The sequence below is a fragment of the Penaeus chinensis genome, chromosome 36 (genome assembly GCF_019202785.1).
Source record: "Penaeus chinensis breed Huanghai No. 1 chromosome 36, ASM1920278v2, whole genome shotgun sequence".
Taxonomy (NCBI): Eukaryota; Metazoa; Arthropoda; class Malacostraca; order Decapoda; family Penaeidae; genus Penaeus; species Penaeus chinensis.
The window spans coordinates 35,407,220-35,419,719 of NC_061854.1; the positions used below are offsets into that span (position 1 = coordinate 35,407,220).

At 42.9% G+C, this 12,500-nt stretch overlaps 1 protein-coding gene across 2 annotated transcripts in view; it reads right to left on the reverse strand.

Annotated features, from left to right (window-relative positions):
• Positions 1-6,740: 6,740 nt before the first annotated feature.
• LOC125044653 (ornithine decarboxylase-like) overlaps positions 6,741-12,500 on the reverse strand; it is a 28,801-nt gene continuing 23,041 nt past the window's right edge. For both annotated transcript variants that reach the window (XM_047641434.1, XM_047641436.1), the window contains exons 7-11: positions 11,091-11,292; positions 10,417-10,569; positions 9,919-10,110; positions 8,910-9,124; positions 6,741-8,153 (exon numbers count right to left, since the gene is read on the reverse strand). In XM_047641434.1, coding sequence (XP_047497390.1) covers positions 7,922-8,153; positions 8,910-9,124; positions 9,919-10,110; positions 10,417-10,569; positions 11,091-11,292 — 994 coding nt within the window. In that variant the 3' untranslated portion in view covers positions 6,741-7,921. The remainder of the gene's footprint in view (positions 8,154-8,909; positions 9,125-9,918; positions 10,111-10,416; positions 10,570-11,090; positions 11,293-12,500) is intronic.

A 12,500-nucleotide genomic window follows, 5' to 3' on the forward strand; every position in this document is an offset into this window, starting at 1 on the left:
TTATGAAACGATGTGCAATTCCATCTGCTCCCACTGAATTTGTCTTTTTAAAGTGTTTTATTGTTAGGATAATTGTTTCTACTTCTACTGGTTGCGGTTTGAAGAAGTTTGTTGTAGTGTTCGTTTCGTTTATGTTGTGTTGATATGTGCGGGCGGTTGTCTGTTCAAAAGTGCGTCTACCTACTTCTGCAAAGAAGTTATTAAAGTATTCTGTATTATTTATGGAATTTGGGGAGGTGTCTGTATTTTGTTTCTTCTTAGGCACTAATGTATTTACTAGTTTCCACGTTTCAGCAGAATCGCTTCTGCATTCATTGAACTTATTTTTAAAATAATTAGTTTTCGCCCAGTGGAGGAGTGTTTTCACATTTTTCTTCTTTTGTTTGTATTCAGCCTGAAGGGTGGAGTCAAATCTGTTTATCTCGAGAGCTTTGTGAGTAATATTTCTTTCATTTATGGCCCTCTTAATGTTGTCATTTATCCAGGGGGCGGGAGGAAGCCTAACTGTTTTTGTTTTAAAAGGAGCGCAGGCATCGAGGCCGTTCTTTATCACGTTTGTAAGAATATTAACTTGTCTGTCAACGTCGTCAGTTGTTAAGATCTCTGACAGTGACGAGTCATTGGCTATAATATGTTGACAGAATAATTGAGGATCGTACTGCGTTAGGTCGCGAGAGGTTTTACTGACTGGTTTTCGCTTTGTCTTTACTATATTCAAGGTCAAGGTTAAAAGCTCGTGATCAGCAATGTGGCATGGGACAGCGTCTGCGTGTAGTGTAATATCGGGTCTGTTTGTTATTATAACATCTAATATGGATGAGGTGTTTTCTGTAATCCTTGTAGGCTTCTTTATAAGTTGTTTTAATTTGTTTTTGTTAATTATCCCATTTAATTTTGCATTTGGTTTACTTAGATCGTCATTTAAATCACCTAAGATGAAAAGTGGTTTTCTCTTTGTTGACATTTCTCTGAGAATATTTTCTAGGTAGTCAAATGATTCTGTGGTGGCATGAGGGTGTCTGTAGATTGTGCCGACGAGGAAGGAAGGATACATACTGCTTTGTACGGTTACCCAGATGTCCTCTACTGCTGTATGATTTACAGTTGCAGAGGATATCTTATTTGATTTAAGGGTATCGCTTACATATATGCAGACTCCACCTCCACGTCCTGCGTCACATCTGTAGACGTGAAAGTTTGGGATGCTGATGAAACTGCTCGATATTTCTTGGTGAAGCCAGGTTTCACTGATACACAAAATATCAATGTTTCTCTCCTTAATTATCAATTTGATTTCTTCGAAATGACCGAGGAGGGACTGTGCATTGATGTGTTCTATAGTGATGGTGTTAAGTGGTTTGACCGCCGGATTTGCGACGTCAAACATTCTGCTCGCCTTTGTACTTGTTTCTATTTAGGAATACTTTTACGTTGTTGGGAAAGATGTCGGACTCTAAGAAAATATCTGGTTTTATATCTTTGCCCCTTATGGTGACTGTGAAGCTAGAGTAGTAATCATGTGTCATTTTTGTTTTAAAGGCTTTGACATTGGCAATTTGATTGAAATTATTTTCCAAGAAGTCTTCAATATCGTCTTCATCTGTATCTGGGTGGCAACTCGTGATGTAAAGGTACACTACCTGAGGACGGTCGGCACCTTGCAAGGGTTTTGGCGAGTGGCGTTCCTCCCTTGTTTTTCTTTTTTGTTTTCTGGAGTTGACTTGAACGAAACCTTCCTCATCTTGGTGGGGCTGCGGCTGCTCGTTTGTTTGTTTGTTTGTTTATTTCCGCTCGTTCCGCGTAGTTGTTGATGATGAGCTGTGGTGTTTGTGGAGCAGGAGGGGTAGTAGGGGGGGCAGGTACTCCAGGCACGTGGTGGTGTGTCGTGTCTTCCCGCTGGCGATTTGGTGGGAGAGAGAGAGAGAGAGAGAGAGAGAGAGAGAGAGAGAGAGAGAGAGAGAGAGAGAGAGAGAGAGAGAGAGAGAGAGAGAGAGCGAAAGAGAGAGATAGAGATAGAGAGAGAGAGAGAGAGAGAGAGAGAGAGAGAGAGAGAGAGAGAGAGAGAGAGAGAGAGAGAGAGAGAGAGAGAGAGAGAGAGAGAGAGAGAGAGAGAGAGAGAGAGAGAGAGAGAGAGAGAGAGAGAGAGAGAAATCAGACCGAGATCGAGATTTAGAGAGGGGTTAATGGATAATGGTAAACAATAAATGTGCTAAACACCAAAGGTTATGTAGCACTATAGGAAGGTACAGTATTGGAAAGGGTTGGGGGGGGGGGGGTAATTATTAGGTGCCATACGTCGCCAGTCGTGCAGCAGTAGCATGGTGCTGGAGAGGGTTAAGATGGGCAAAGGTGGAGACGAGTGAATGGGTTGAGGCAGGATTAAGCGAGGGGGATTAGATCAAGTGAAGGATATGCACGCGTCCGAGGAAGGAGAACAGGTTGTCAAGACAGAAAGCGGGGGATTCCCTAAAGATGTCTGATAGATTGGGGGTCGGAGAAGGGAGGATGGGTGGGGAAAAGCAAAGGTACGAGCTGCAGCAAAGCGTGGGCAGGGCAACAGAATGTGCGGAACTGAAAGAGGCTGATTCCATAGGGAACATAGGGGCGGATCAGAACGCGGCATGTGGTATCATGTGCTTTTTCTGGGTCAAAGAAATTCTCGCCAGTGAAGAAGAAAATTTCCTGTCGTCCAAATATGGTTGAAAATAGTCAACAGGAAGGATAGCGAGGAAGATGGACGGTGTCGGAGCATACGGTAGTGAATACCGTCAGGACCTTCGTGGTGTAGCGGCAGCGTGGAGAGCAGAGGAAGAGAAAGGAGCATTTTAAGACTTAGCAGAGGACAGGGAGGTGATGAGAGTGCGTTCTCTGGTGATCTTAATGGAAGAGCAATGTGGAGACAGGCGAGAGCCACTATTGACCTGGCTGAAATAGTCACCCAGTTCATTAGCGACTTGGAGAGGGTCAGAAATGAGAGCATCTTGGGGACGGGGGCTGGATGGGGGGGGGGGGGGGGGGATGTTGGCCCGACAGTTCATGGATCCGGCGCCAGACAGCTGAAACAGATGTAGATGTAATCGAGGAAACAATTTCATCAGCTTGTTGTTAGCTGTTCCGGATTTTACGACGAAGACAGGCTGATGTTTTTTTTAAGGGGTGAGGGCTGATAGTGATAGCTGATTCGGGGTGCCTCTTTTGCAAGGGTAACTGTTCCAGGCTGCGTGTTTTAAGCAAAGCACTTAGGTGCAATCAGAATTCAACCAAGGAACACACTTGGAAGTATAAGGTCTTGAGGTTCGGGGAATGGCTGTATTGGCAGCTCGTAGGACTGTTACTGTGATGGTTAATGGTTAATGGTTAAAAGCAAATAAATGTGCTAGACATCTAAGGTCATGTAGCACTATCGTAAATGGTAGTGAAGGTTGGTTGAGTTAGTGATTAGTTGTCAAAGCTGGGCAAAGGAATTGACGAGTAAATGGGTTAAGGTCGGGTAAGGTAATGTATAGGGGTTAGAGCAAGTGAAGGATGTATATGCATTTGAGGAATGAAAACAGGTTGTCAAAGCAGAAAGTGTGAGAAGCTGTGGGAGGGATCACGAAAAATCGGTCCCATTTGGCTGGGCTAAATAGAGTATTTAAGAATTTTGTAGAGATGGGAGTAGTAGTAGGAGGTGGACAATAAGGTTGTAAGGTAGTAATAAGGGAGGATGGGGTAGTTGGGGCATGTGGAAGAGGGAGTAGTGTTATGGGGAGGTGGACAATAATGTTGTAAGGTAGTAATAAGGGAGGATGGGGTAGTTGATGAAGAAGGTTGTGGGGGTATAGTTGTTGAAGTTGAGCATGTTAGGAGAGTAGAAATGTCTCCTGTGGTGTTGATTAGGGTGGATACTGTACTAGTAGGCATTGAGGAGGGGGTATTAGTTGTAGTGTTCAGAGCCGTGGTCAAAGGAGATCCTGGGGTTAGGGAATCGGGCGAGTTTGAATTGGTGGAGCTATTTAATGAAGAGGCAAGCCTCATTGCCTTTAATAATGGTATGGTTAATGGTTAAAAGCAAAATAAATGTGCTATCTAATAATGGTATAAAATCTTCATTGTTGACTATGGTAAGCCTGGAGTATGTTGGGGAGAGAAACGGTCCACTCCTCAGGGTCCCTCGAGGGGTAAGGGCTAGACAACTAAAGCAGGGGAATACCGTGCCCATGGCTCCCTCAGGCCGTTCAGGACTGGCACAAAGTCAGCCTTTCATCCTTTCAGCACGGCTCTCACACCTTAGGAAGTGGATAGAAGAAGGGGTTGGTGAAGGGACAGAAACGAAAAAGAAGGGGAAAAAAAAGACCATGCAAAATTTGTTGAGTCGAAGGCTGAGTCCCAAGGTTGAGGAGTTCCCCAGCATTGAGTCTCAGTCTCCGCCTCCTAAGCCCCCCCACGACAACAATGGGCAAGGGATTGGGGGGGACTGTTACTGTGAAACATTGTATCGTATCTGAAATGGACGAGAGGGGGGATGGAGAGGGAGGAATAAGTGTGAAATAAAAGTATACCAGTTAGCTCTATCAACGCACCATCGTGGGGGGTTAGGAAGTGGGACATATGAAGTACGGGAAAGGAGGACTGGAAGTGGTCACTATAGGGAAAATGATGAGTCTAGAACTGATGGAAGTCTAAATTGAGAGAAGGGGAGCAGAGAGAGAGGTCAAGGCATGAAAACGATTGAGTGCGCATGTCAAAGTGGGACGGGAGAAGTAGACTGAAATAACTTACATCCAGCAGCGAAGAAATATGCGAATAACTGGGCAAGGGACAGTGGTTTGAAAGGGAGATATGACATAAGGTGTTTTCTGATGGAGAAGTATAGACAAAAAGGGAGTGAGAGGAAGAGACAAAATGGTAATTGGGAATTGGCATAGGAGGATGTGTAAGGAGGGAGTAGGAGGAAGGGGTGTAGGGGGAACTTGAGTAGGAGGATGGATATCGGCAGTCACGGTGAGTGTAGGAGTGGGAGTAGCGAGATTGGAGGGTGGGCGAGGGTTTTTTTGTGTCGATTTAGGGCACGAGCAGATAAATGCAGTAAAAGTAGGAATGTAAGATGGAGGAGGAATAGGTATGGGGGGGGGGGGGGGGGTGTAGAAACATCTTGGGAGGAAGGGGGGGGGGGGGCAGAGCTAACATGATTGGAGTAGGAGGGAAGAAAACAGCCTCGTCGCCGTACTTGCCATCTGGTCTCGCGTAGAGTGAGAGCAAGGCTGAATCTGAGAGTTGCCATTTCAGACTCAAACTTCCATGCAGGGCAGCCCCTATAAAATGCATTATCGGAGCCACCACAATTGGCACTGAAGAGCAGTTTGACCGATCATGACCAGGTGGGCAGTGGCCTAGACGCCATCAATTCTGATACTGACGGGGGGGGGGGGGGGGGTGATATGGTCGAATAGGGAAATAGAGTCCTTTGTAAACATTAAAGGGGAGGTCCTGTCTACGGAAAGCAACCTTGGCAATATTGGTGGGGGTCTTACGTCGGCCCCTTGGGGGAATGGGGGAATGGTGTAGCATTAAACTGATACTGCACCATCGTCCATGAGGCAGGCGAGTAAGTCTTCTCCACAATCAGACCAATCCTTGTCGTAGACAGGGCAGTTTAACGTGGAGATGAAGACAGTTCCGGTGCAAGTATTGAGGGGGGAGTGAGGTTGGGCAGGAGAGAGAGAGAGAGAGAGAGAGAGAGAGAGAGAGAGAGAGAGAGAGAGAGAGGAGAGAGAGAGAGAGAGAGAGAGAGAGAGAGAGAGAGAGAGAGAGAGAAAGAGAAAGAGAGAGAGATAGAGAAATAGAGAGAGGAAGAGAAAGAGAAAGAGAAAGAATGAGACAGAGACAGAGACAGAGACAGAGACAGAGACAGAGACTGAGACTGAGACTGAGACTGAGACTGAGACTGAGACTGAGACTGAGACTGAGACTGAGACTGAGACTGAGACTGAGACTGAGACTGAGACAGAGACAGAGACAGAGACAGAGACAGAGACAGAGACAGAGAGAGAGTGAGAGTGAGAGTGAAAGAAAGAGAGAGAGAGAGAGAGAGAGAGTGAAAGAGAGAGAGAGAGTGAAAGAGAGAGAGAGTGAAAGAGAGAGAGAGTGAAAGAGAGAGAGAGTGAAAGAGAGATAGAGAGAGAGAGAGAGAGAGAGAGATAGAGATAGAGAGAGAGAGAGAGAGAGAGAGAGTGAGAGAGTGAGAGTGAGTGAGTGAGTGAGTGAGTGAGTGAGTGAGTGAGTGAGTGAGTGAGTGAGTGAGTGAGTGAGTGAGTGAGTGAGTGAGTGAGTGAGTGAGTGAGTGAGTGAGTGAGTGAGCGAGCGAGTGTGTGTGTGTGTGTGTGAGTGTGTGTGTGTGTGTGAGAGTGTGTGTGTGTGTGTGTGTGTGTGTGTGTGTGTGTGTGTGTGTGTGTGTGTGTGTGTGTGTGTGTGTGTGTGTGTGTGTGTGTGTGTGTGTGATTGAGAGTGAATGAGAAAGAGAGAGTGAACTAGTGAGAGTGAGAATGAGGATGAATGTTTGAACATTCTCTGCTCTATTTTACTACAACTTTCATCAAAGTTGCACATCAGAAAAACCTTCATAAAATGAATTTATACATCCAGTCACAGCAATGCCACTTACAAAAATATCAGAAAGCTGTAATTTCTACTCCTTTTCCCTGTTTGCACACATCCAGACATCCTGGAGAAGGAATAAAAATGAGAAATAAAATATCCAGTAAATTTATTATATTTATTTCGCCAATTCATATGATTTTGCACTGCAGAACAGTGCCGTAAGCTTGGCTGTGATACACATTGCCATAGGGTTACAAGTCCCACCAGAGAACTTGGAATGTCAAAATGCCAGAAATAGGAGCCAAATGGAGCTATTAATAACAAGAGAGCAATGGAACCTCAGCTGTTCTAACCAACTGAATGATTGATCTTCAGAACTGGCAAAAGCTTGGCAAAGAACCCATGATAATACTGGTAATAACTATCCCCTGAAAACAACATACATATATGCAGTATTAACTTCCTTGATCATCTACTATAAACTTGAAGTAAGCAGAAGAGGAATCACTACCCAAGAAACAGAGAGAAGGACAAGAATGATAACGAAAAATAGAATAACTGTAACAATGAATCTGCAAGTGCTGATCAACACTTCTCAAGCTGCCTGGCAGAACAGAAAGAACGAAGAGGACCGAGACTGATAATAAGGGCTTTCTTTTCTATCTTGATCTTTTAAACTAAACTTGGGCTTGAGATGGGCTTTCTACTAGTTCATACAAGTTTGTTCTAGTGATTGCCAACTAAATCGAGCATGTAAAATGTAAACAGTAACACCGACTGATAAAGACGACTGAGTAACACTGACAGATTTAGCAGTACAGTCACTTCTATTCGGTTGACATCTTGGTGAGCATAGTCAGGTCTTACTTCACCTAAGTGTCTGATTACTAGCAAAAACCATGAGGATATGGCCACTTGATTGCTACAGGGATCACAACCACTTAACATAACACAGAGACCCCTAAAAGAAGAGAGGGAAAAAGAACAAGTTTGACATTGTTTCTTCAACCTCGGAACAAAAAGGCTATTCCCGAAACAACCAAAACATCTTGGCACATGTTCAGTACCCCATGGCTTCTAACATGAAAAAGTTATCAGTTCCTTTCTACGGTCGGTGGTTTCTTTCCAATTTACATGGATTGTCTGATAAAAACGTTCTGTTAAATCAACTCTCAAGATAAGAAAAAAAGAAAAGAGAAATTCAACATACCAACAGCATTACAACAAACATTTAATCAGTTACTGGTCTTGATTGGTTTGTATTTACTTTTTTTTTCTTAACTTCAATGCATACTTCTTCATTCATAGGGAAGGTCATGGAATCTGGATGTTTGCTTTCCTTTTACATTTCCCCCACATCGATGACAGTGAGGTGTGCCAGCTGCTCATCCAGGTTGCCAGAGTCATGAGTGGTGACAGAGCATGGCCAGCGGGTCGCCAGGGAGGAGGAGCCGGAGCCACCCTCCTCGCGCTGCTGCGACTGCTGGTCATTCTCAGCGCTGCCCATCATGACGCAGGCCCCGTCAATCTGCTTGAAGTTGACAACTGAGCCCATGAACTCCTCCAGGTAGAGCCTGTCATGATGATAAAGAGAATAAGACAGGATGTTTTTCACCTTTTAACCCAATGGCGCCGGGTATAGAAAATTAAAAAAAACTCTACGCTCTGGCCAACGGCGGCAGCGCGCCGACTCTGAGCGCGTGAATTCGGTACATCAAGCCGAATCATTGCCTCGGGGCGTTTTGGCGCGGCGCCGCTGCGGACAGCCGCACGCCTGACATCGGGCGTATTGTTATGACGGCGATAGCCGTGACCCGTCGCCATTGGGTTAATTGGTATGAGGTTTATTCAGTGATATACAAAAAGGACCCCACTTTAGCTTAATCTCAACAACAAATACAAGGACCCAAAAATGGTTACATAATTTAAAATTCCACCTATGCAAATATCTAAAACAATAACAATGTTTGTTCCTCCCAGTCAATCCTAACCCAAAATCAACAACTATGCTCTTGTAAACATGTAGTAAAACAGGCTAGCAGTGAGGGAATCACCAGCTTATGATGTTCTGAGTCACTAGACTCCTCTCCACACGGCAAATGACTGAAATTTCACTTGGCCTAATCATCTGAAGCAGAGTTAAACCTGCTGTAATCATTCCCCTTAAAACTGTGGCCATTTCCTTTAACGGGTTCTAATAAATCTGTGTAAAGATACAAAAGAGAGAAACTTTTCCATATCAGACCAACTTGCACATTAAAAGAGAAAGGCCCCTAACAGCTAGATAAATAGCAACAGCCCAGGGCCACTTTTGGCTAGTTGGCTCTTACCATGTGTGATGCGGGACAACCACGTGGACACTGGGGAGTGGGAAGCCATTGAAGCCCCCAGCAGCGGCCAGGGTGTAGGCCCCCATCTCCGGCCAGACCAGCCAGTCTCCACAAGCCAGCTGCGGCAGCTTGGCTTCGGAGACCACCTGGTCCAGGCCATCGCAGGTGGGGCCCCAGATCGAGCAAGGGGTGTAAGACTCCTCGGGGCCTTTGTCCTGTGGAGGAAGAGAGGTTGTGCTCGGTAATTTGGATCTAGAGAAATATAATAAGGAGGCAATAGATGGAAGAAAAAGGGAAGGATGAAGAACAGAAGAAATAGGAAGGAAAAGTAGAAGTGGAAATTGAACATAAAGGAAGAGGGAATCTCAGAGAGAGAGAGAGAGAGAGAGAGAGAGAGAGAGAGAGAGAGAGAGAGAGAGAGAGAGAGAGAGAGAGAGAGAGAGAGAGAGAGAGAGAGAGAGAGAGAGAGGGGGGGGGAGGGGGGAGAAGAGAAGAGAAGAGAAGAGAAGTGAGAAGAGAAGAGAAAAAAAAAAGATAAATAAAAAAAATATTCTCAGAACAAGATTATTTCAAAAGGAGTGACAGCATGGTTTCACCTTTATATCAGAATAAAATTTAATGATAAAAAAGCTAAAAGAAATACACTCCCCATGAATGAGGTGACATTGAAATTAATAATATTCATTTCAGTAATGAGATGGCAATAAAAAAAAGTTCAATACACAGCAAATATAATTAACCAAGTTCAATATTTAGTACAAAGAATATATATAAATGGCTATTGTCCAGAACCAATATAAGTTTAATTTCCCTGGTAAGATTTCTTATACCCAGATGCATTTGCACAAACTCATACACATGCACACACTCACACATAAATACCACAACCATTTCACAAAAATAAAGTACTATTCTTCACGGCCCAAATAAAACCCTTCCCACATATACAACAAAACCATTTAAGAGTTACACAATATATTTGCAACACTCTCTGGATCCAACAGCTCACCTCAAGCATCATGGGGTACACTTCCTGGTGGTCATACAAGGTGCAGTTGAAGGAGCCATAGACACCGTCATTGATGTAGTACATGGTGGAAAGGAGCGTGCCGTTGTCATCACACACCTCCCGCTTGGCCATTACGTAGGTGGCCAGGGTGAAGGCCGAAGCCACAACGTAACGGCCTGGCTCAGCGATCACCTGAAATTTTGCAACAGATGTGTGACATTTTGCAACTTTCAGCATAACTTGTATATACCATTTTATGCAGTTACTGCTCCTCAGTATGTTTCTAAACAAAGAAACCTACACTAAGAGCTCTTATTTCAAGTATGACTTTAACCTCTAAGTTTTGAGATGATGACTCAATATCAAATTAACCACCAAGTATTTCAATATCATGAAGTTAATGAAATTCACCAAGACTTTACCGCAAGAAAAAAGAAAAAGGACGATGATTTCCATCCCACGACCAAAGCAAAAAAGAGGAGAGCATCCCCCACCTACCTTGACACCACAGCCCTCAGGGAAGTGCTCATCTAGGGAGTTGTTGACATACTCAGCTATCTCGTCCAAGGTGCTGTTGCGCGTGCCAGGGAAACCACCACCAATATCCAGCAAGTTCAGCTTAAAACCCAACTCTTCTGCTTCGTCAAAGATCTGGTAGTTATACAAGAACAATTAGAGACTGTGCAAAAGAAAAAAAAATATGATAATCATAATAATAGCAGAAAATATAATGCTAATGGTGGCAGAATGAACACTTGAAAATCATAATAACAATAAAAGGATAATGATAATGTTCAACATCATTATCCTCATCATCATAGTGGGAATTTAGTTCAGTAAATAAATCATATATTGTTTTAGAAGCATTAACAAATGATTTTGCAACTAAAATGCGTGATGAATGACTGAATAATCTTTAGACAGACATGTACATTCTTTTCAACTAAAAATACAGGGAGAGCTTTCAAGGGACCTTACCCCCTGGGATCCCAAAAGTCTAGCTATGCCCCAACTTGACACCCATCCAGACCATGTTAATAATCAATGATTTAATAATAATAATGATAACAACAATACTATTAATAATAATTAAATTACTTTCATCATTATTATCATCATTATCATTGCTAACAATAGCATTAACTGGTAAAGGAAGCCTCCCATTAACTGACCTGCCTTGCTGCGGTAATTGCCCGCTGGAACACCGAGGGCTCACGGCAGCCTGACCCGACATGGAAAGAGACACCAACAATGTTGAGATCAAGTTCCCGGGCAGTGGCTAGGAGAGCCCCAGCATCCTCAGGCAAAACCCCAAACTTTATGCCAAGGGGGCACTGGGAGTCTTCAGCATCACAGCGGATCCTCAGCACAAGCCTGTGGTGGGAAAATGTAGTTAGAGCTGTGGATTTTTTCCATTGCTTAGTCCATTTTCTCTTTTCATGTTGATACCTAGTGATACCTAGTGAGGTTTTTACTATTTTGTGAATTCTGGAATGCTTGTAATTCAAAGATAGGTATCTCTTACAGAAATACAAATACACATCCTATCTATTACATGAATCGGAAGAAAGAGTGGCTGAATATCATCCACATTTTCTGGAAGCAGCAATATTTTTTTCCATTCTAAGCCCTTGACCAATATAAAAATGAATAAAAAGTAATATTATTTACAACAGGACACTTCAGAATAACATGCCAACCTACTACAAATTAACAAATAAGCATACAAATTAATAACTGAACTACAATTACAGTAGTTTCCACCTGTTTCCTATTAAGACTCCATTTCATGCAATTTAATTTCTCCATGGTTCTCAGTTCCTTGAAGGATTGGTCTATTACAAACCCACTTTCCCTGGTTCTCAGTTTCTTCAAAGATCGGTCTATTATAAACCCACTTTCTCTAGTGTATTTTTCAACTGAAAGGTGTATGTAATCAAACAAATAAGAAGTAATAAAAAAATAATAATGATTACTTTAACCAGCTAAACAAATTTTCCCGGTGATTTTTCTTATATCAATACCTAATGTACAGACTAAACCACGTTTTCGATTAACAATAAAATTCTATGCAGATTAACCCACTGGCACTGGGTATATGTACTGTCCACTGTAGTTTTGTTTTCTGAGTTTTGTTTACACATAGATGGTTCCACATGTGCTCAATCAGCAAGTTGAGCACATGTGGAAGAAATGAGCTCACCCGATTTCCCATTCCAGGAGTTTTGGGGAAATAAGTTTTTTTTTCTAAGCTTATTAATGTTGGTGAAATGTCTCCACACATAGATGGCTCTGCTAGAGTTTAGCCACAAAGGAGTCAATTAGTAGACCTTGTGACCTTACCTGATTTCACCTTTTCATGAATCAATTTTGTAATTTTTATTATAGACATTGTAATTACTATAATGTTATAGACAGCAAAACAAGATAATGTAAAATACTTTTTTAAATCAATGAAAAGGGTAAACAAGTAAAACAGGCAGTACTCCTAATTGGCTCATTGGTGACTTAGTACAAGTGTAGCCATCTGTGTGTTAAAACAATTAATAAAGTAAACTCATAGTGGGCATGACATGTATGTA